This window comes from Oncorhynchus kisutch, linkage group LG24, assembly GCF_002021735.2.
Source record: "Oncorhynchus kisutch isolate 150728-3 linkage group LG24, Okis_V2, whole genome shotgun sequence".
Lineage (NCBI taxonomy): Eukaryota > Metazoa > Chordata > Actinopteri > Salmoniformes > Salmonidae > Oncorhynchus > Oncorhynchus kisutch.
The window spans coordinates 22,596,181-22,616,679 of record NC_034197.2 but is presented as its reverse complement, the minus strand read 5'-3'; the positions used below and the strand labels follow the sequence as shown (position 1 = coordinate 22,616,679).

Sequence of the window (20,499 nt, the reverse complement as noted above, 5' to 3'; positions counted from 1 at the left end):
AAAAAACACACTGAGTTAATAAAGCTGATCGTGGACTTCAGGAAACAGCAGAGGGAACACCCACCTATCCACAAACAGGGCCACAGTGGAGAAGTTCCTCAGCGTACACATCACTGACAAACTGAAGGGGTCCACCCACACAGACAGTGTGGTGAAGAAGGCGCAACAGTGCCTCTTCAACCTCAGGAGGCAGAAGAAATGTGGCTTGGCACCTAAAATCCTCAGACTTTTACAGATGCACAATTGAGGGCATTCTGTCAGGCTGTATCACCGCCTGGTACAGCAACTGCACCCCCCGAACCACAGGGCTCTTCAGAGGGTGGTGCGGTCTGTCCAACACATCACCGGGGGCAAACTACCTGCCCTCCAGGACACCTGCAGCACCTGATGTCACAGGAAGGCCAAAAAGATCCTCAAGGACAACAACCACCCGAGCCACTGCCTGTTCACCCCGCTATCATCCAGAAGGCGAGGTCAGTAAAGGTGCATCAAAGCTGGGACTGAGAGACTGAAAAACAGCTTCGATCACAAGGCTATCAGACTGTTAAACAGCCATCACTAGCCCCTTAGAGGCTGCTAACCTATATACATAGACTTGTAATCACTGGCCACAAATAATTGGCGCACTAATCACCTCAATAATGTTTACATATTTTGCACTACTCATCTCATATGTATTTACTGTATTCCATTCTACTGTATTTTAGTCTATGCCGCTCCGACATTACTCGTCCAAATATTTATATATTCTTAATTCCCTTCCTTTACTTTCAATGTGTGTATTGCTGTGAAATTGTTAGATATTACTTTTAGTTTAGTTTATTAATTCGAACATTTAAAAAAACAAGCATACATAAAACGTAAGTCTTACATGCACATGAATAAAATCATTGAGGATAACACAAAAGTCTGGGACTTATTTCCATTGTTGTACTCTTACTTGTTAGATATTACTGCACTGTTGGAGCTAGAAACACAAGCATTTCACTACACCCACAATAACATCTGATAAACATGTGTATGTGACCAATAAAAATGTATTTGATTAAAGGTAGGTACTAATAGTCGAGCACAGGACCATGGGTTTACATTGCTCCGGGTGTAGGACATTCTAGGAAATGTGGGGATTTATCTGGTACTCTGTGAATCGAACTGTAACTGACAAAAGAAAACCACCAACACACGTCACGCCTGTGACAACATTGACAATGTATAAAAGACAAACATTGAGGAAGTTGCTACGTTCCGGCCTGGTGTCCCTCAGGGAAGCCTTGAGGAATGTAACCTTAAAACCTTTTGACACTGATAATGAGGCAACCAATGGCAGGGCAAGACAGTGCTGCAGGTGTCTGCAGATACACACCCACTTAGCACGAGCTAGAGAGTGAGTCAGCACAATGCAGCGTCACCTGAAACCTGGGAGAACAGTCACACACACTACTACCTAGGAGGATCCTGCCCCCAAAACATCTCCTGCATCCTCCCTGGAACTCAAAAACATCAAGAGGAGCGATGTGCTTTAAACTGTATACCTGAAGCACCAACCATGTCAGAGACTTTTCCATACTCCTCAATGGTAATGACTAACCTCCAGGCATAAACCTAATTTGTCATGTTGAGTGCTGACACACCTAGGGCCTCTGAGGATTGTGTAAGTATGAGAGATGCATGGGTTGAAATGGATGCTGCTAATTGATTGGTGCGGGCAATTACAGAAAGTCACCTTACACAGGCTATTCCCATGGGGATTTATCTGTCAACAAAGTTGAATCTTTACTCTAATTGTGCATCATGTAAATGGGATTCACACTACATCTGTACAATTCACCATTTCTTGATTTCTGTCAAGATGCTGGTACTTCAAATAACATGAAGCTGCCTAGTGTCACAGTGGCCCATTTCCAGCACAGACAGAGGTTAACAGCGGCCAGAACATCCTCTAACATTAGCTGATGGAGCAGATAGCTCTCCGCATCTTGACATATACAGCATTGACACAGACAGACATACCATTTATCTCGGTACCCCCTGTATATTGGCTCGTTATTTTATTGTGTTCCTTTTGATTTTTTACTTCAGTTTATTTGGTAAATATTGTCTTAACTTTTTCTTGACCTGCATTGTTGGTTAAGTGCTTGTAAGTATTTCACGGTAAGGTCCTACGCCTGTTGTATTCGGTGCATGTGACAAATCAAATTTGATCCCCACCTTTAGTGCGACAGGTAGCCTAGCGGTTAAGAATGTTCGGCCAGTAACAAAAACGTTGCTGTTTCGAATCAACGGTTTTGTCTATGTACCCTTGAGCAAGGCCCTAATTTATCCTGTAATGTAAGTTGCTCTGGATAATAGTGTCTGTTAAAATTATGCCCATGTATTGCATTCACTGAACAAGTCTCTGATGTCGGTAGTAGCCAGGGATGGCAGTGAAAGTAAATGCATTTTATAGCTCAAAGATAGATTAGCTTGCTAGCTAACTAGGCATGGGACTAGATATAGTAGGGAATTAATAGGAGGGAGACATTAGCTAAGTAAACTATGATACAGTAACTAGCTAGTAAGTGTTAACGTTATAAAATATATTGGCTGGCTAGGGAGCTAATATTACATCAATGCGACACCAACCTTTATGACAATGAATTTACTTGCTACATAAAATAAATCAAACAAACTATGGAAGTGATGTCTTGCTTCAGCTAGAAAGTTAGCTAGCTGGTCCCGAGAGCTCGTCGAGAAAAGCTTGTTAGCTAGCATCAAAACAAAGATTAAGCACAAGTTTGCGCTTCTTCACATTCCATTCTATGCACAAAACTCAGAGAATTGTCACATATTGTCTTAAATAATTACTGTACCTGAAGATTTGGGACACCTGGTGACGCTTGACTTAATTTGACAGGGTGACCAAACGCTCTGTGTGAATTGACACAGAAGCGGAAATGCTTGACCACAGGGGCGGTCTCATGACAAGCCAACCGGCCAATCGGGCATCCGTGAATGGACCGCCTGATCCACACAAACACATGCTGACAGGCTGGAAGAAGAGCAGAGTGTACTGCTACTGTAAATAACATTACACACTGTACTCAGTATTCTGATAAAAAACGTGTTTTATCCACATTAGGGATAAGGTGTATGGCAAAATATCGAATTACTATCAAAGTGATATGTGACCCAACAATCAATTTCCAGAGGACAGAGGAAATCATTAATGATTATGGAAAATACTTGGTCGATTTTCTTACCACACCACCTTGTTGTTTTTCATTTTGATAATTTATTTCTGAAATCTCCTAATCCCATGGCATTACTACACAACATCAACAGCCAACACATGTCTGCTCTCATGGACACTGCCAAAGCCAGGTGCACAAGCATGTCTGCATGAAGGCTCAGTGAATGGTGAATGGTAATTGTTGGTTGTATTGAAGTTGATAATGCTTTACTGATAATGCTGGTGATGATGAGAGAAAACCATGGGACTGTAGTAGAGACACCTCCTCTATAAATATGTCAAACTGTGTTCTAAAGTGAATGATATCACATGTACAGACAATTGTAGACAAATACAGCAACTGACACAGGGAGAGTATTTTTCAATCCCAGTCTACCTACTTCCAGCATGTCCTGCACCAAAGATACATCTGGGAGGGATGGGAGTAGATCTATAGCAGTAATCAGGAGGCAGTGCATTATTAATGAGGGATAAGTTTGGTTGCCATGTATTATTCTGCGCATCGATAAGGGAGGCAGCAGTGACTGATACACCCACCTGCTTAGATCATCATAAAGCAATGACTACTGGCTGCTGCCATGACCTGCAGTGACCCTGTCACAAATATGCACTCACTGTGTGTGTGTGTGTGTGTGTGTGTGTGTGTGTGTGTGTGTGTGTGTGTGTGTGTGTGTGTGTGTGTGTGTGTGTGTGTGTGTGTGTGTGTGTGTGTGTGTTTCAGATAAGAGAGAGACACGAGAGGAGGAGGGAGAGAGAGCATAGCAATCAACTTCGATCATTGGCTGAGAGCAGATGAGATGTTGGGTGGATTAGACAAGATCTTGGCCAATTTGTGTTGCATAAGTCTGATGATTTGATGAGTGAGGGAGTTGTTTTCTCCATTCAAGCACTGCCCAATTCTGGGCTCTTCAATAAAACACAGACCTGTTTGTCTACTCACCCCCCCCCCTCCCCCCCCTGAAAACAGGGAGAATGTACAGAGAGAGTGGATAATTATGGCCATTGTTGAAGCGGCATCGCTCTGATGGTTCACGGCAACCCAACAGAAGTTGTTGAGCCAGCTTCAGAGAAAGAGTTATTCATTCAGTATTATGAACGGTAATTACACAGATAACCAGGGCTGGAGAATGCCACAGACTAATTTAGTTCAAGTGCTTCAGAGAATATTTTTGTATTTATTTATCTCTTGGCATATCACAACTATGGGTCCTAAACTATTTTATTATTTTGGAATTTAGATTGACCAAGAAGGCTTTGAGCGTAGGAAACATTGAAATTGATGTGTCAAATATTTTGTAATCAAATAGGCTTCTCACAAATGACTTATCACAGACTTATTTTTAGTAGTAGTCATGTTCATTGTTTCAGGGGGTAGTCATACGTATTGCTCCTTGCTGACGCCCTGATTTCCCCTGCAATGTCCTTACTACTAGCTGTTCCTCATATCCCCACTAGATGGAGGTAGAAAACTGTGATACATTTTCTTGATCTTCCACAATCAGTTGGTCAGAAATCTATTCAGTTTTCATGATATGCTGTCTCCCTAGATTAAAATTGTTAATGAGTGAAATCTGTAACTATTTTGAGAGTTAATTGAAGGCAATCCAGATGTTGTGAGAACATTAATATTTGCCCATTTGACCAAAAGACAGCTCAAATCGAATGTATGATTTCCTGTGCATACGAAGTTATACAGTTATCATCATTGTTGGCATCCCAACCATCACTATGGAGACTTGGTGGCAGTGCACCGCCATGTACTTATGTAATAGCACTGCTAATAGATAATAGCCATTACAAGTTCTCAAAACTTATGTTGAGGATGACTGGATTCCAATTATTTTATGGTAAAGACATGCTTGGACAGCAGTTTTTCTATATGGATAATAGTCTCCTGTACATCCAGAGCGGATGGACTTCAAATATCTAAACTGGAAGGGAAAGAAAAAGGTGTAAGATCATTAAGCACTATCTCCATGTTTAGTGAGTGTTGGTTCTCTCCCTCCCTGTTCCAGCTCTGTGAACGATAAAACGCTGGGCCCCGGTGCCGTCTGTGATTCCATGCCATATCCTGGCTCTGCCAAGGATGCAGCCATGGTAGCCCTGGCACCACAAAGTGCCTTGTTTGCACTATGCCCAACCTAGCAGATGGCATATCTTGCAGAAATGCCCATCTTCAAACAGTAAACAAAGGACGGACGGACGGACGGACGGACGGACGGACGGATGGATAGATAGATAGATAGATAGAGGCTCTTCCAGTAGGATGTTTTGCAAGGCTGACAGCCTTTCATGTACTATCTCTGTGCAAATCCGCTTTGATAGGTTTTATGTAACATGGTTACATGATCCCTGGCGGAAGCTCACAGCTACTCATGACTTACTTTATGATATTATTCCATTATTGGTCTTTGAAGATTGCCATTGCAGTGTGTTAATCTATTATTAATGTGCTTTTTAGGAGCTGGGGTCCCTATCAGCCTGCATTAGACCCTGGAGAGGCTGGTAATAACCCTGTAAGGGGTTAACCAGGATCTTTGTGCTGTGTGTGTGCACAACTGAGCAAGAAGACAAGTACATTAGAGTGTCTAGTTTGAGAAACAGACGCCTCACAAGTCCTCAATTGGCAGCTTCATTAAATAGTACCCGCAAAACACTAGTCTCAACGTCAACAGTGAAGAGGTGACTCTGGGATTCTGGCCTTCTAGGCAGAGTTGTCCAGTGTCTGTGTTCTTTTTCCCATCTTAATCTTTTCTTTTTTATTGGCCAGTCTGAGTTATGGCTTTTTCTTTGCAACTCTGCCTAGAAGGCCAGCATCCTGGAGTCGCCTCTTCAATGTTGACGTTGAGACTGGTGTTTTACGAGTACTATTTAATGAAGCTGCCAGTTGAGGACTTGTGAGACGTCTGTTTCTCAAACTAGACACTAATGTACTTGTCCTCTTGCTCAGGTGTGCACCGGGGCCTCCCACTCCTCTTTCTGTTATGGTTAGAGCCAGTTTGCACTGTTCTGTGAAGGGAGTAGTTCACAGCATTGTACGAGATCTTCAGTTTCTTGTCAATTTCTCGTATGGAATAGCCTTCATTTCTCAGAATAAGAATAGACTGATGAGTTTCAGAAGAAAGTTATTTATTTCTGGCCATTTTGAGCCTGTAATCGAACCCACAAATGCTGATGCTCCAGATACTCAACTAGTCTAAAGAAAGCCAGTTTTATTGCTTATTTAATCTGACAACAGTTTTCAACTGTGCTAAAATAATTACAAACGGGTTTTCTAATGATCAATTAGCCTTTTAAAATGATACACTTGGATTAGCTAACACAATGTGCCACTGGAACACAGAAGTGGTGGTTGCTGATAATGAGCCTCTACGCCTATGTAGATATTCCATTAAAAATAAGTGACCCCAAACTTTTGAACGGTAGTGTATGTTTTTTTTCTTCTATTAAGAATTTGAGGGAAGCATTTGATAAATAAACCACGTCCTGGCCCATTTTGAAACTAGTCTACTCACGGACTGCTAATTAGCTTATTTGTTCAATAACAAGCTTGTTCAGTCATGCTACCTTAAATCCCCAAAGTATCCGTTTTATCCTAGTGGAGAGGGTGGGAAAAAAATACATAGTTTGATTAGGGTGTAGTCCTGGGTAGATTTAGGCTATGGCATGTTGTCTTCTTGAGATTTTCTGTTTAATTTCTTTCTTTCACATTAGCTGATGTAAGTCAGTGGAAGAAGTCCTATTCCTTATGATGGGCTGCCATATTATAGGATCATTAGTGTGCTTGTCAGTAAGAACAGTCCTGTTATTCCTTTTAGTATTTTATTATTCCACTTCTTCCCAATTTTGATGATGTAACTACTTATTGAAATCTAATATGCCTACTTGGGTGTTTGAAAATATATGACAAGAGGCTATGCATCTTTGTCGGCATTCATGTAGGTAGGCTATGTCATTGATTGTAAGTCATGAAAACGAGAATATGCTGTATTGATATGACTGTTATCCTCAATTATTTAGTCATTTTAGTTGTGTGAAAGCTGCTAGGCAGAGATGGTAAGGGGTCTCTCAATAGCTCATAAACGCAAAAGATCTTGCCTACCTAAGTATCTGCAACTAATCAGCCTTAACCACCTTTAGATTTGTTGTGAAGGTGGGGCAACTTGGAGAAATTCATTGTTATAGCAGGAACATTTTCAAACCCCCTGCACTTGGGGAACATAACCCCCTGCAATACTTTCTTCAAGACCTATTTTAAAGGGATAGTTCACCGACATGAATTCATGTTTAACAAAATTCTTAGTAGATCTATGTTCATCACACAGTGCACCAGACTGATGCATTTATCTGTTGAAATTCCACCTCTGGCTTTGGGCTAAGCCCCAAATGTCCTGAAATCCTAGAAACCCCCCTGGTAAACATGTTCTATAAGCAGAACTCTATATGTTATTTCATGGATTTGGCCAGCTAAGAAAGGCAGGGGTTTCATTTGAAACATTGCCTAATTGTTTACCAGTAAATTTGGGCTGAATTAATTATATTTGTGTCATCCATTTCCTGCAAAGCTTTGCACCAGCCGGCCTATACTGTCCAAATATTGTTTAAGTCTGAATTTAATAGCATATAGCCTATGTTTGTAGTAGGCCTGTGCATCCTCTACCTATTTATGTTTTTTGTTTTTTTTACCTGTGCTTCTTGAAACGATCTACAAGTCTGGGTGGCAGCAGAGAGCTCTAAGTGATGCTGAATTTCCAGACAGCGATTCGCCACAGACAGAACCGCTAAAGCTGGGCGGAGAAAAAAACTCGCGAGTACACTTCCACTCTGTTTCTACCACTTCGAACCACTCCGGCGAGATAGAGTTGCATATGTTAGTGCAATATGAGTAGAAGATGTGCCAAAACCTAAACGGAATTAACCATAAAACATAATTAGGCCTACAGCGTGTTATGTTATTGTAGCCTAAGTTGCCGTTTCCATCTCTATGCGCTGTTAAATCCGGTTTAATAGGGATTGCTGCAGTTTATTTGTTTGCAGTTGTGAGATAAAAGCTCGACTTCTTCTGCCTTTTCTGATAGGGGTTTCATTTCTGTTTTTCTGTAGTTGTCAAAGCGGAATGAATGACAAAGACAAAGGCGGATGTTAATTCGCCAACTCACTTTGTCTCGCCGAAGGAAAGGAGACACAGGCACAAAATGGAAAGCGGGACGGAGAGCGCCGACAGCGGGCAGGCGAAGCCTCAACAACAGCACCAGTTCGAGCAACAGCCCGTAGTGCAGCCCATTCAAGTCAACGCAAAGAAAAAAAATAATCGGGCTCCATCACCCGCCAGACCCAAGGATGTGCCTGGATGGTCCCTCACCAAGATCCGTGGAGGAATCGGTACACCAACACTGAGCGTTAAACCAGGATCCATACATTTAGGCAGCCGGGTGTCCAGGCGTAGTCCGGTTAGCGGGAAAGAGACGAAATCTGAGAAAGGAAAACTGACGGGAAAATCCACGGTATCGGTAGCCAGTGCCCAGAAGAGCAGCAGTAAATCGATGAAAGGTGGTCGGAGGAAGGTGTCCGATGCGAGCAACGCCTCCGACGACCAGAGCAAAGACTCCGGTTGCGCTGCGGGCAAACGTTCGTCAACGGATAGCAGTTCCGAGCTCTCCGATTGTGCCTCGGAGGAGAATAAACTATCCACGGACGCTCTGAGTAGTGACCTCGAATCCAACAGCCGAGGCGGGGGTTTTGATGGCGATAAACCAAGCAGTGACTGCGGACATGGGCCACCGGATAGGGGTAGTCGTGGTGACCATCACGCCAAGACCCCAGTGGATAAGGACCGAATCTCCCTGGGAGTGGAGACCGTAGGGGGGAGCATTTCTCCAGGGGATGAACAGTCTCTCACCTCGTTCGACAGCCGGGTGCCTGCCAGCACATCCCTAGCTTTCTCCGACCTGACGGAAGAGTTTATGGATGGCATGCATGAAGAATTTGTCAGAGAAATCGAGGAACTGAGATCAGAGAACGATTACCTAAAAGTAAGCATATGTTTTCCAGATTTTCTTCAACTACAGAAATGCCTCCCTCAGATTGCTCTCATTTGTGAAAGAAAACAACAACAAACCCTACTCTCCAAGAACTGTTCTGTTCAAGGGGCAATCTGTAGTTGCTACCTACATTTTTTACGTATAAATGAATGATATTGTACTCATTGATTCTTGAAGAAAATAACTTACAAATGCCCCATGAGCTTAGTTCAACTGTCATAGTCCCACAGACAACCCAAAATTATAAGCTTGTTTTACTCCAGTGTTTGTAAACAAACACTATATGGCCTCAAAACATGTTTAAAACATGGACTATGCATGGTCAAAACTATAATTTTGGATGGTCAGTACTTGCAACCATATCTTTGTCTGAATTTGAAAGTGGTTACATTTGTTCAGCCCCAGCCTTCAATTTGTACTGAACCGGGGCGGGAGTTCACTTTGTTGTTGTTTCAACTGCTGAATGCAGCTTTAAGAGATGGAGCCGAACTACTGTTTTCATTGGATCACCCAAAAAAACTAGACTCATTTGCATAAAATATCACGCATAATTACTGGTCTGAACTTCAAGTTTAAAAAATCAGGGCAAACCCAAATTGGCCACATAGCCAACAACTTCTTAAGTGCAAGATTGTTAACTCATCCTCACTCTTGTCCAAAAACAACAACAAAATACCACCCTTTGAAGGCACAGCGACTTAGGGTGGTCAGTGTTATCTCAGAAAATAAACCCAATGTTTTCTCAGCTGATGATGGTCAAGTGGTTAGTGAATCCCCAACACATCAGAGGTGGTTGGAGGTGGTTTCAGGGGCTCATCCGTTACGCACGGGATGATTACAGTGACATGGTTAAGACAGCTTGACTAATTGTATTTTATCATCCAATATCATTGCCACACGTCACAGAGACTGCCTCAGTGGGGGAGCTTAATAATTCATTGAATTATCCTACAGGCCTGTGTGCAGAGGCACGCCATGACAACGGGTTATCCAATCAACTTCTAGGTTACCTTAAGCACATTTTCTTTCTTTGGAATTAGAATGATGATTATTATGGTATACATAGGCCTCCCTAGGCTACTATGTGGTGGCCATCTAAGAGCAAAAGTCCACCAAAGTTTCACTAGGACAGTCATGCACACTTCCACAATCATGCTAGATTTTTTGATTGATTGCTGACCATAATCATCAAATCCAGCTGACTGATTGAAATGTATTTTACTAGGCAAGTCAGTTAAGAACAAGTTCTTATTTTCAATGACATCCCTGGTGGAACAGTGGGTTAACTGCCTTGTTCAGGGGCAGAACGGCAGATTTTTACCTTGTCTGTCTGGGCATTCGGTCTTCTAACCTTTCGGTTACTAGTCCAACGCTCTAACCACTAGGCTACCTGCCGATTACCACAGACAGCCATGGGGAGCCACATCCTTTTTTTTAATTAGTCAGTCTAATTCGGCGTAAAAATCATGTCATGCGTGCAGCCATAGTAGTACCAGACCTCCACCACTGCATTCATTCATCCCCTGCTTCTGTTCTCAGGTCCTCTACACACCTGTCGGACTATTGCAGCTGTTTTCTGGAGGTAGCCTGCCTCGTGCAGATGCTGCAGTCCAGTGTGTCTACCGTCCTCATTCCACACATCATTGTTTGTACCGGGCTGCACTAGTGACGAGCTCTGCAGTGGTTGACCCACATTCCCCTGTCTTCTATCAGTGTGCGCTGCACGGCAGCCCTCCGCACATTAGCCATGCGATAAAATGCTTCTATTTACTACTACTACTACTACACATTTCATCCACCACCACCCTTATAAATATTTGATCTGCCTTATCACTATCCCGTTGTCAGGGGGGTTGAGGGATTTGGGCTAATGCCTCTCAAACTGCACACTGTGTTGTTATGTAAGTAGTAGTAGGTAATGCCAGGTTAAGCCCCAAAGGCTTTTTGTGTTTGAAATAAATCATAAATCATTTAAATCATAACATTGTTATTATTCAGGTATTTGTCAGCTGGGAAAAGTTCAGTTCTGTATTAATCTCAGTGTTCTGTAGGGGTTTACCCCTGGACTGGTTATGTAGACTACCAGTTATGATGGGGTTGTTATATAGCATTGTTAATAATTCTGAGAGGAAGATACACATCCTGCCAAGGAGACGGTGACAATGATGGTGTTGATGACTGATCAGATGCTGACATATACTGTACATTAATGATTAGAATGAGTATAATGATTGGCTCATCAATACCCTGTATATGGTAGGTAAGCATTTCCAACTATTCTCACCCCTCTTCTCTCCTCCATCCTTCCCCCCTCCGCTCTCCTCCATCCTTCGCCCATCCTCTCCTCCATCCTTCGCCCATCCTCTCCTCCATCCTTCCCCCATCCTCTCTCCTCCATCCTTCCCCCATCCTCTCTCCTCCATCCTTCCCCCATCCTCTCTCCTCCATCCTTCGCCCATCCTCTCCACCATCCTTCGCTCATCCTCTCTCCTCCATCCTTCCCCCATCCTCTCTCCTCCATCCTTCCCCCATCCTCTCTCCTCCATCCTTCCCCCATCCTCTCTCCTCCATCCTTCCCCCATCCTCTCTACTCCATCCTTCCCCCATCCTCTCTACTCCATCCTTCTCCCATCCTCTCTACTCCATCCTTCCCCCATCCTCTCTACTCCATCCTCTCCCCCATCCTCTCTCCTCCATCCTCTCCTCCATCCTTCCCCCATCCTCTCCTCCATCCTTCCCCCATCCTCTCTCCTCCATCCTTCCCCCATCCCCCATCCTCTCTCCTCCATCCTTCCCCCATCCTCTTTCCCCAGGATGAGATGGAGGAGCTGCGCTCTGAGATGTTGGAGATGAGGGATATGTACATGGAGGAGGATGTGTACCAGCTGCAGGAGCTGAGGCAACAGTTTGAGCAGGCCAACAAGACCTGCCGCATCCTGCAGTACCGCCTCCGCAAGGCCGAGAGACGCAGCCTCCGCGTGGCCCAGACGGGACAGGTAGACGGGGAGCTCATCCGGACCCTGGAGCAGGACGTCAAGGTGAGGGGAGAGGGAGAAAATCTGGATGGAACTGTCTTTGTAAGGGTGGGGTGTGTCTGTCATCATCGACTTCGATGGACAGCTAAGGTGGTGTGTGTGGGCATGTGTGTGTATGCGTGTGTACAGGCCAATGCATAATTCATATGTTAGCAACACAAACAGAAACTTGAAGAGATACTGATCATTGGGTAAATTGCTAGCATTTAGGTGTTCACAGACTTCTGGAAACTTCAAAGATAGGGGGATAACAGATCATAGGACAAAAGTTACATTTGGCTTTAAATGCATCCATTCACAAACCATTGATGGGATTTCTTGTTAGGAGAGACATTTCTGGTTGTGGGTCTTCCTACTGACCCGAGGCTATGGTTACACATCCCAAATTCACAGCTGTTTGTGAACCATTTCCATGTGACAGTAGCACAATGAAGTCTTTCTCAGAAATCGGGGAAGGAGGGAAGAGAGGGGGAGAGGAGAGTGGAGGGTGATGATGTCATCCCCGAAGGCCGGCCGCTGTCCATCATTAAAGACGGTCCAGTTGTATATCTTTAAAAAAAGAGAGAAAGAAACGGGAAGAAAAGCACCCCTTCTTTCTGGCAATCAAAATATTATGCCTCTGAGCGGTGTTTCTGTGCTGACTCTGGGGGATAAGGAATTGGTCTGGCTCCCGAGTTAGGTCCTCAGCAGCCAATCGGGGCACAGCGGGAGGGCGCAAGGCTCTCCAGGCCGGGGGAAGCCAGTCAAAAATGGCTGTTAACACAGGAAACTAAAAACAAACCACAGGGATGTGACCCTGGCGGCCTCTGCTCTCCGCCATCTCTCTCTCCGTATTCCTAAACAGCCCAGTCTCTCAACACATACCTGATTGTTTCCTCTAGCTACCAACTACACCAGGTCAAATGTTCCCTTGTTCCCTCAAATTGGGTTTAAACACTCCCATGCCCTCCCGACTCACTCCAAACTGAATTCATCTGAACAGTGAGGCTGGCTTTGTTCTCTGACAGTAGGGGTTAATCAAGCATCAAACCAAGCACTGGGGAAGGAAATGTGTGTCACATGTTTTAGAGGATTTAGGCTATATGTATTCCTAGTGATATTTGAGACCTGTCCTGTACCAGCCACTGTAAACCCTCTTTAACTTGAACACTAGCACGCTATGTTACATTCAGTGGATATAAGTTGTTTCAACACATTGGGGAAGGTTCTTTAGACCAAAAAAATACATAGTACTCAACCAACATCACATAAAATAACATACTGTAAGTTGATAAGGCTGTGGGAAGGGGTGTGTACCCTTGCAGGCATACAGTTTTCACATGTGTGTGATATCTGGAGATGGTCATGGGATACCCCTCGTCATTTTCTGGCCTCTCTGACCTACTGTCCTAATTCCAGAGCTATGAAACATCTGGGTCTGATACAGGAAATAGAAAACAGTGAGGTCTACCACAATGTCAATGGGATATACACTAAGGGAAATACAGTATTTGCTCCAAGAATGTCCAGTAGGATATGGAATTAGTCTTGCATTACACTGTCTGGGTCAGTGGTTTTTCTTCAAGGCAGCTAGCTAGCTTCACTGTTTACTTGGCTCAGGTGTGAAAGATACCATATCCTTCCCTTCTGAGCTTCACATATACAGGATGTGTGGGCTGAGATTCCATGTACTCATAGCAATAGACAAGTTGCATATTTTATTTTAATTCCATTTTTTATTGAACCTTTATTTAACTAGGCAAGTCAATAAAGATCAAATTCTTATTTACAATGATGGCCTACCAAAAGGCAAAAGGCCTCCTGCGGGGATGGGGGCTTGGGATAAAAAAATAAAATAAAAAAATACAATATAAATATAGGACAAAACACATCACAACAAGAGAGACAACATAACACTAAATAAAGAGAGACCTACGACAACAACATAGCATTGTAGCAACACAACATAACAACAACATGGTATAGTAGCAACACAACTTTTTGGCAACAATGCAAAATGTTATGTTTGGCGTAAAAGCAACACAGCTCATCACCCTGAACACACCATCCCCACTGTCAAACATGGTGGTGGCAGCATCATGGTTTGGGCCTGCTTTTCTTCAGCAGGGACAGGGAAGATGGTTAAAATTGATGGGAAGATGGATGGAGCCAAATACAGGACCATTCTGGAAGAAAACCTGATGGAGTCTGCAAAAGACCTGAGACTGGGACGGAGATTTGTCTTCCAACAAGACAATGATCCAAAACATAAAGCAAAATCTACAATGGAATGGTTCAAAAATAAACATATCCAGGTGTTAGAATGGCCAAGTCAAAGTCCAGACCTGAATCCAATCGAGAATCTGTGGAAAGAACTGAAAACTGCTGTTCACATATGCTCTCCATCCAACCTCACTGAGCTCGAGCTGTTTTGCAAGGAGGAATGGGAAAAAATTTCAGTCTCTCGATGTGCAAAACTGATAAGAGACATGCCCCAAGCGACTTACAGCTGTAATCGCAGCAAAAGGTGGCGCTACAAAGTATTAACTTAAGGGGGCTGAATAATTTTGCACGCCCAATTTTTCAGTTTTTGATTTGTTAAAAAAGTTTGAAATATCCAATAAATGTCGTTCCACTTCATGATTGTGTCCCACTTGTTGTTGATTCTTCACAAAAAAATACAGTTTTATATCTTTATGTTTGAAGCCTGAAATGTGGCAAAAGGTCGCAAAGTTCAAGGGGGCCGAATACTTTCGCAAGGCACTGTATGCCATTTAGCAGACACTTTTATCCAAAGCAACTTAGAGTCATGCGTACATGGATTTTACATATGGGTGGTCCCGGGAATCAAACATACTACCCTGATGTTACAAGCGCCGTGCTCTATCAACTGAGCTACAAAGGACTGCAGATAACAGCTGGGCAGCAGTAAGAGCAGCATCCTGGAGATACCATACACATAGAAACCGTCTCCATGTGTCAGCCAGGCAGGCTCCCGTTCAGAGAGCCGATTGGCTTGCTCATGGAGTTCCAGGAAGTGTTGTTGATCCCTGTGCCTGCTGCCTGCTCAGCACGGCACTAGCAGGAGCGTGTGTGGGATGCCCACAATGTGGATTATACTGTAACCACTAAACAACTGTCGTGCAGAGGTTGGCTCTTTAACAGCTGGGAAGCCTTTTTATATATACACAGAATGGAAGAAGATGTACTATTCTCTGTTTCTGGAGGCTGCAACAGGAAGGATAACAACTAGATGATAGGTACATAAAAGTGCACCAGTTGGGTGAGCCTGTTCGCTGATACTGCAATACTGGATCCCATCATCATTTAAATAGCTAAGATGTATAGTATATACTCTATATAGTATATACTCAATGCTTTCATAGAGTATGCTCTCCTTTGTAAGCACTTTCTTAGCTCATTAAAGTAGAAAATACAATATCTCTTTAAGACATACTTTACAGTAAAGTCAGTAAGGCATCGGCTAATCAAGTTGGCAACATTGCAAATGGCAGCCTATTCCCTAAATAGTGCTCTACTTTTGAGCAGAACCCTATGAGCCCTGTTCAAAAGTAGTTCACTACATACGGAATAGGCTGCCATTTGTGACGTAGCCATGGCCAATGGTTTACACACTCCCCCATCCTGCACTTACTGCCAACATGCAAAACCCTGATGATAAAATGTACAGGGAAGTCTTTGGAAAACGTCAGTGTGAGGAACAGTTCTAGCTGTGACAATGCTGACAGGCAGGATCAGAGAGCAAACAGGGATCTGCTTCAGCAAGCACACACACACTCCAATGCACGCATGCATGCAAATACACATACGCGCATGTAGACACACACACACACACACACACACACACACACATGAAAGACACCCTTTTGATGGTTAAATGTCTCCTTTTGATTTTCTCTGACTCTGTCCAGTGGACCACAGAGAATAAAGGGCATCTCAAGTGTATAGGTAGGAGGGCTGGCTGATAGATGTTTGAAGGCTGGGACTTGACATAATGTACCAGTCACTCCCCCCTACATACACACTGACTGTATGCCTGTCACATCCTCTAGTGCCAGCTGGGGCCTCTCACACCAATGCTCAAACCGCTTGTTGGGTGACCCTAGACAGTGATTTTTTCCAACTATTGGTTAAGGTTAAGATTGGGAGAGAGCAAGCTGATCCTAGATCTGTACCTAGGGGGAACTCGAGGTGTTTTTTCTCTTTACATATCAAAGCATTATATTTATTGGGAGGTGCAGGCAGACAAAGCAGTGTATGGAAAGGAGCTTAACTGCGAGAGGGAGAGGCCTCTCATTGAATGTGTGTTAAGTTAACAGGCCATTAATAAAGGCTGTTGTTTACTGCCAATGGGGCCCAATCACCATAAAGCATCAAAGTCTAAAAACAGAGCCTGGAAACCTCCCAGAACGCTAATGAAAGAGGCATTGATTTGACCATGCAGTCCGTCTCCCCGCCTGTCCCCCTTCTCCCTTCTACAGTACGGAGAGGAGAGGGCAGAGAGGGAGAGGCAAAGAAGTATAAGGAAAGAGAGAGAAAGAGAATCACAGATTTGTGTGTGTATAAAGGTGAATAAAAATGTGGTTTGTAAATAATATATTGTCTCTGTCTCTGTTGTTTTCCTTCCTTAAAATGATAAGTTAAGGACAGCATTAAAAACTGCCAAGCAACACACAAAGGGAGATACGTAGGAGAGAGTGAGAGAAATTAATTAGAGCGTGGTGGTGAACTGGGCAGTTGGTCCAGCTCAGAGTGGGCAGCACAGAGGGGCATTGTGGTTCCCAGCTGCACATTGGCTCTGATTCGGGGGCAGAGAGAATCGCCCAATGCACGCACACACACACACACACACACACACACACACACACACACACACACACACACACACACACACACACACACACACACACACACACACACACACACAGGCCCTGTTTCCTGTCACCCCCTTCCTCATTCAATGATATCAGCACTGTACCATCCTATACCAATAGACTCCCATCTGATGCTATGATGATGCAAAGAGGGAGACAAATATAGAGTAAGGGTGAAAATGAAATAATAATAATGTGCCTTGTATCATTATGTTTACATTTTCAATATAAACTGTTTCCAGAACATTTGACATAAAGATGACAATCCACTCAAATGTTTTGGATATGTTTCCCATCTATCGTATGAATATGCACCCTTTCCATATAAACAATTAGAACCAGGCAGTTGGAATTGCTTTTTGGATTGAACAACCTGTTAGTGCCCTGTGATATACAGTCACACACACACACACGGTTCTTTGTTTTGATCAAATCTGCACCTTATGTTGTTGTTGGCCCAACAGAACATCATACAGTCATCTGGATAGGGTCTGTGTTTATCCCTAACTGTGTTTAATGGCCTTCCAACCGCTCAGAGGAACACAACTTTAAAGGGCCAGTGCAGTCAAAAACGTGATTTTCCTGGGTTTTATATATATTTCCACACTATGAAGTTGGAGTAATAATATGAAATTGTGAAAATTATGATAATGCCCTTTCAGTGTAAGAGCTGTTTGAAAAGACCGCCTGAGTTTTGGCCTGCCTGGTGACATCGCCAGGCGGTAAATTAGTTAACAGACCAATAAGAAAGAGAGTTCCAATAACAGCTAGTTTTCAGTTTGTCCCTCCCCACTCAGACCACTACCAGACAGTCTTAGCAAAGTTGTTGCTTGAGAAATTCCCTTCGCTAAGAAGCATTTTGGACCCTTTTCATTGAAAACAATCCCAGTGAGGTACTTAATTGTCACCCAGAAATGATTTGATAATGAGTTAGAAACGGCTGCATTGGGCCTTTTAAGAAGATCAGCCGGTTATAACAGTCTTGTTCTGTAGCGACATGTCAACACATGATTATCTCAGAGCTGCTCTCTGCTCCACTCCTACACATATTAGTGATAATGCTGGGTCATACTATCCAAATAATGTGTTACTTACTGCTGTAACACATTCGTGATAAGCTACAGTATGGTGTGATTTATTACTGTGCTGTGAAGACCTCATTAGTAGAGAGCCATACATTTCTTAGGCATATATATGTGGTCATACTTTAAATAAATGACTTTTTACAGTGTGAAGGCTTTATATGGCATTTATAGTATGACTCATTTAGTCCTTTAGTGTGACTCTGGATCATGGCATGTGGATCATACTGATGCTGACCATCCTCCCTCATGTCTTCTCTCTCTTCTCTCCTCCTTTGGACGTCAGGTGGCTAAAGACGTGTCCATCCGGCTGCACAACGAGTTGGACTCTGTGGAGAAGAAGAGGGGTCGTCTGGAGCAGGAGAACGAGGAGCTGAGGGTCAGGCTCCAGGACCTAGAGGTGGCCAAGCAGGTCCTGCAGGCTGAGATGGAGAAGCAACGAGAGGTAAGACATGGTGGACTGCCAGGCTGGGAGGGGTGGGATTGGGCTGAGCTGGGTTTACTATGGTCGGGCCGTGTTGAGAGGTAAGACATGATGTACTGCCGGGCTGGGAGGGGTGGGATTGGGATTGGGCTGAGCTGGGTTTACTATGGTCGGGCCGTGTTGAGAGGTAAGACATGATGTACTGCCGGGCTGGGAGGGGTGGGATTGGGATTGGGCTAAACTGGGTTTACTATGGTCGGGCCGTAGGTGGTCGGGCCGTAGGTGGTCAGGCTGAGCTGGACTGGGTTTAGCTGGGTTTGGCTATAGGTTACGCTGTGTTGAGATGGCTAGGTTAAGTAGGCTTTCTTCAATGGTCCATATAAATTCACCGGGCTTGGAATAAAAACGTTGAAGTTTGGGACCTCATACATGGTCAGACTGAACCACAATGATATGTTGTCCAGTATGTTGTGTAGAATGAAGAAGTAGTCGATTTGAGTTTTTTTGATAGAGAGTTGTGTTTTTGTTTGGACTGCTAACCATTTGGCGGTATGTTTACTGGACAGAGTTGAATAGAAAACCGTGGGAGGAAGCTGCTTTGTCCAAGTCTTTCTATCCTCATAAAAGCTTCCGTTAAAAACACTCTTTACTCTTTACAGATATTGCGTTATGCTCAGTTAATGCTCTCAGGAGAAATCAAATGTCCTCTTCTCTCAATCTCTGCCCTCCCTCTGTGTTAACTAATCTGGAGTGGACAAAAGGAGGCCCCTCTCTCCTGCCGTCCCTTTATGGATGAGAGGAGAGCAGGGAGGGGGGCTGATAACTGACCGTAGCCTTTGCATAGCTGACACTTCTGATCCAGGACTGTTATGTGTGCCTGTCTATCCCGGGCTTCACTACCCACTCTGTCTCTGTTCTCAGTCAGTCAGTCAGTCAGTCAGTCAGTCAGTCAGTCAGTCAGTCAGTCAGTCAGTCAGTCAGTCAGTCAGTCAGTGAGAATCACAGACATGTGTATAAAAGGAGGTTTGTAAATAATTGATTGGTATTCTGTGGCTCCTGTCTGGGTGTGTAAGTGATGCTGCTGTAGTATTGAGGTCGACCAGCTGCTTTGCCTGGCTAGCCCATTGGGTTCTGCTGCTAGTTGATCTGCCTCCTGTGATATTAGACAAGCTGCTTTGCCTGGCTAGCCCATTGGGTTCTGCTGCTAGTTGATCTGCCTCCTGTGATATTAGACAAGCTGCTTTGCCTGGCTAGCGCATTGGGTTCTGCTGCTGTGACCCATTGGGGTCGGCCTCCTGTGATATTAGACAATCTGTTTAAAAACCATTTTAGGCTCTCAGTCTTTCATCATGTAAATGGACTATAATGCATCAACCATCCACACTTCTAAACCAATTGAAATAGTTTTGGGTCAAGAGTAGGGGAGTCGGGGAACCGCTGAGGCTAAGTTAGGACAGCTCTCTCTCGATGATACATTTGAGTGGTTTTGGCTGCCTGGTTCTACTGCACTACTATGACCAGACACATGTTTGATAAGCAGAGATTGCACAAAAATGGACAAAGGAAAGTGGAATGATTGCAACCCCTTCCCTTTCCAAAAGAGACACAGAACACTGCTGATGAAGTTATTATCTCCTATCCCTGCTCATTCCCCCTCTCATTCCAAGAGCATTGATTCACATTCCAGCTTTTTTGACCCTCTGAAGGTGAAGAAAAGTGAAGAAAAATTCCACAGGGCATATTTCCCTCCTTTCTTTCTCTCTCTTTAACTTGGTTTCCCTCTTTCTTTTTCTCATTCTCATTACCTCTCTCTC

General features: G+C 43.8%; 2 protein-coding genes across 8 annotated transcripts in view; one reads left to right on the top strand and one right to left on the bottom strand.

The window, feature by feature from the left end:
- LOC109869609 (oxysterol-binding protein-related protein 2) overlaps positions 1-2,970 on the bottom strand; it is a 39,563-nt gene extending 36,593 nt beyond the window's left edge. For 2 of the 3 annotated variants that reach the window (XM_020459852.2, XM_020459859.2), the window contains exon 1: positions 2,850-2,970. The gene's annotated coding sequence lies outside the window, so the exon portion shown is untranslated. The remainder of the gene's footprint in view (positions 1-2,849) is intronic. The other variant, XM_020459854.2, reaches the window with a different exon arrangement.
- A 3,697-nt stretch (positions 2,971-6,667) lies between these two features.
- Positions 6,668-20,499, top strand: part of LOC109869523 (protein SOGA1) — an 80,351-nt gene continuing 66,519 nt past the window's right edge. For all 5 annotated transcript variants that reach the window (XM_031804211.1, XM_031804214.1, XM_031804213.1 and 2 more), the window contains exons 1-3: positions 6,668-9,261; positions 12,084-12,308; positions 18,548-18,706. In XM_031804211.1, coding sequence (XP_031660071.1) covers positions 8,350-9,261; positions 12,084-12,308; positions 18,548-18,706 — 1,296 coding nt within the window. In that variant the 5' untranslated portion in view covers positions 6,668-8,349. The remainder of the gene's footprint in view (positions 9,262-12,083; positions 12,309-18,547; positions 18,707-20,499) is intronic.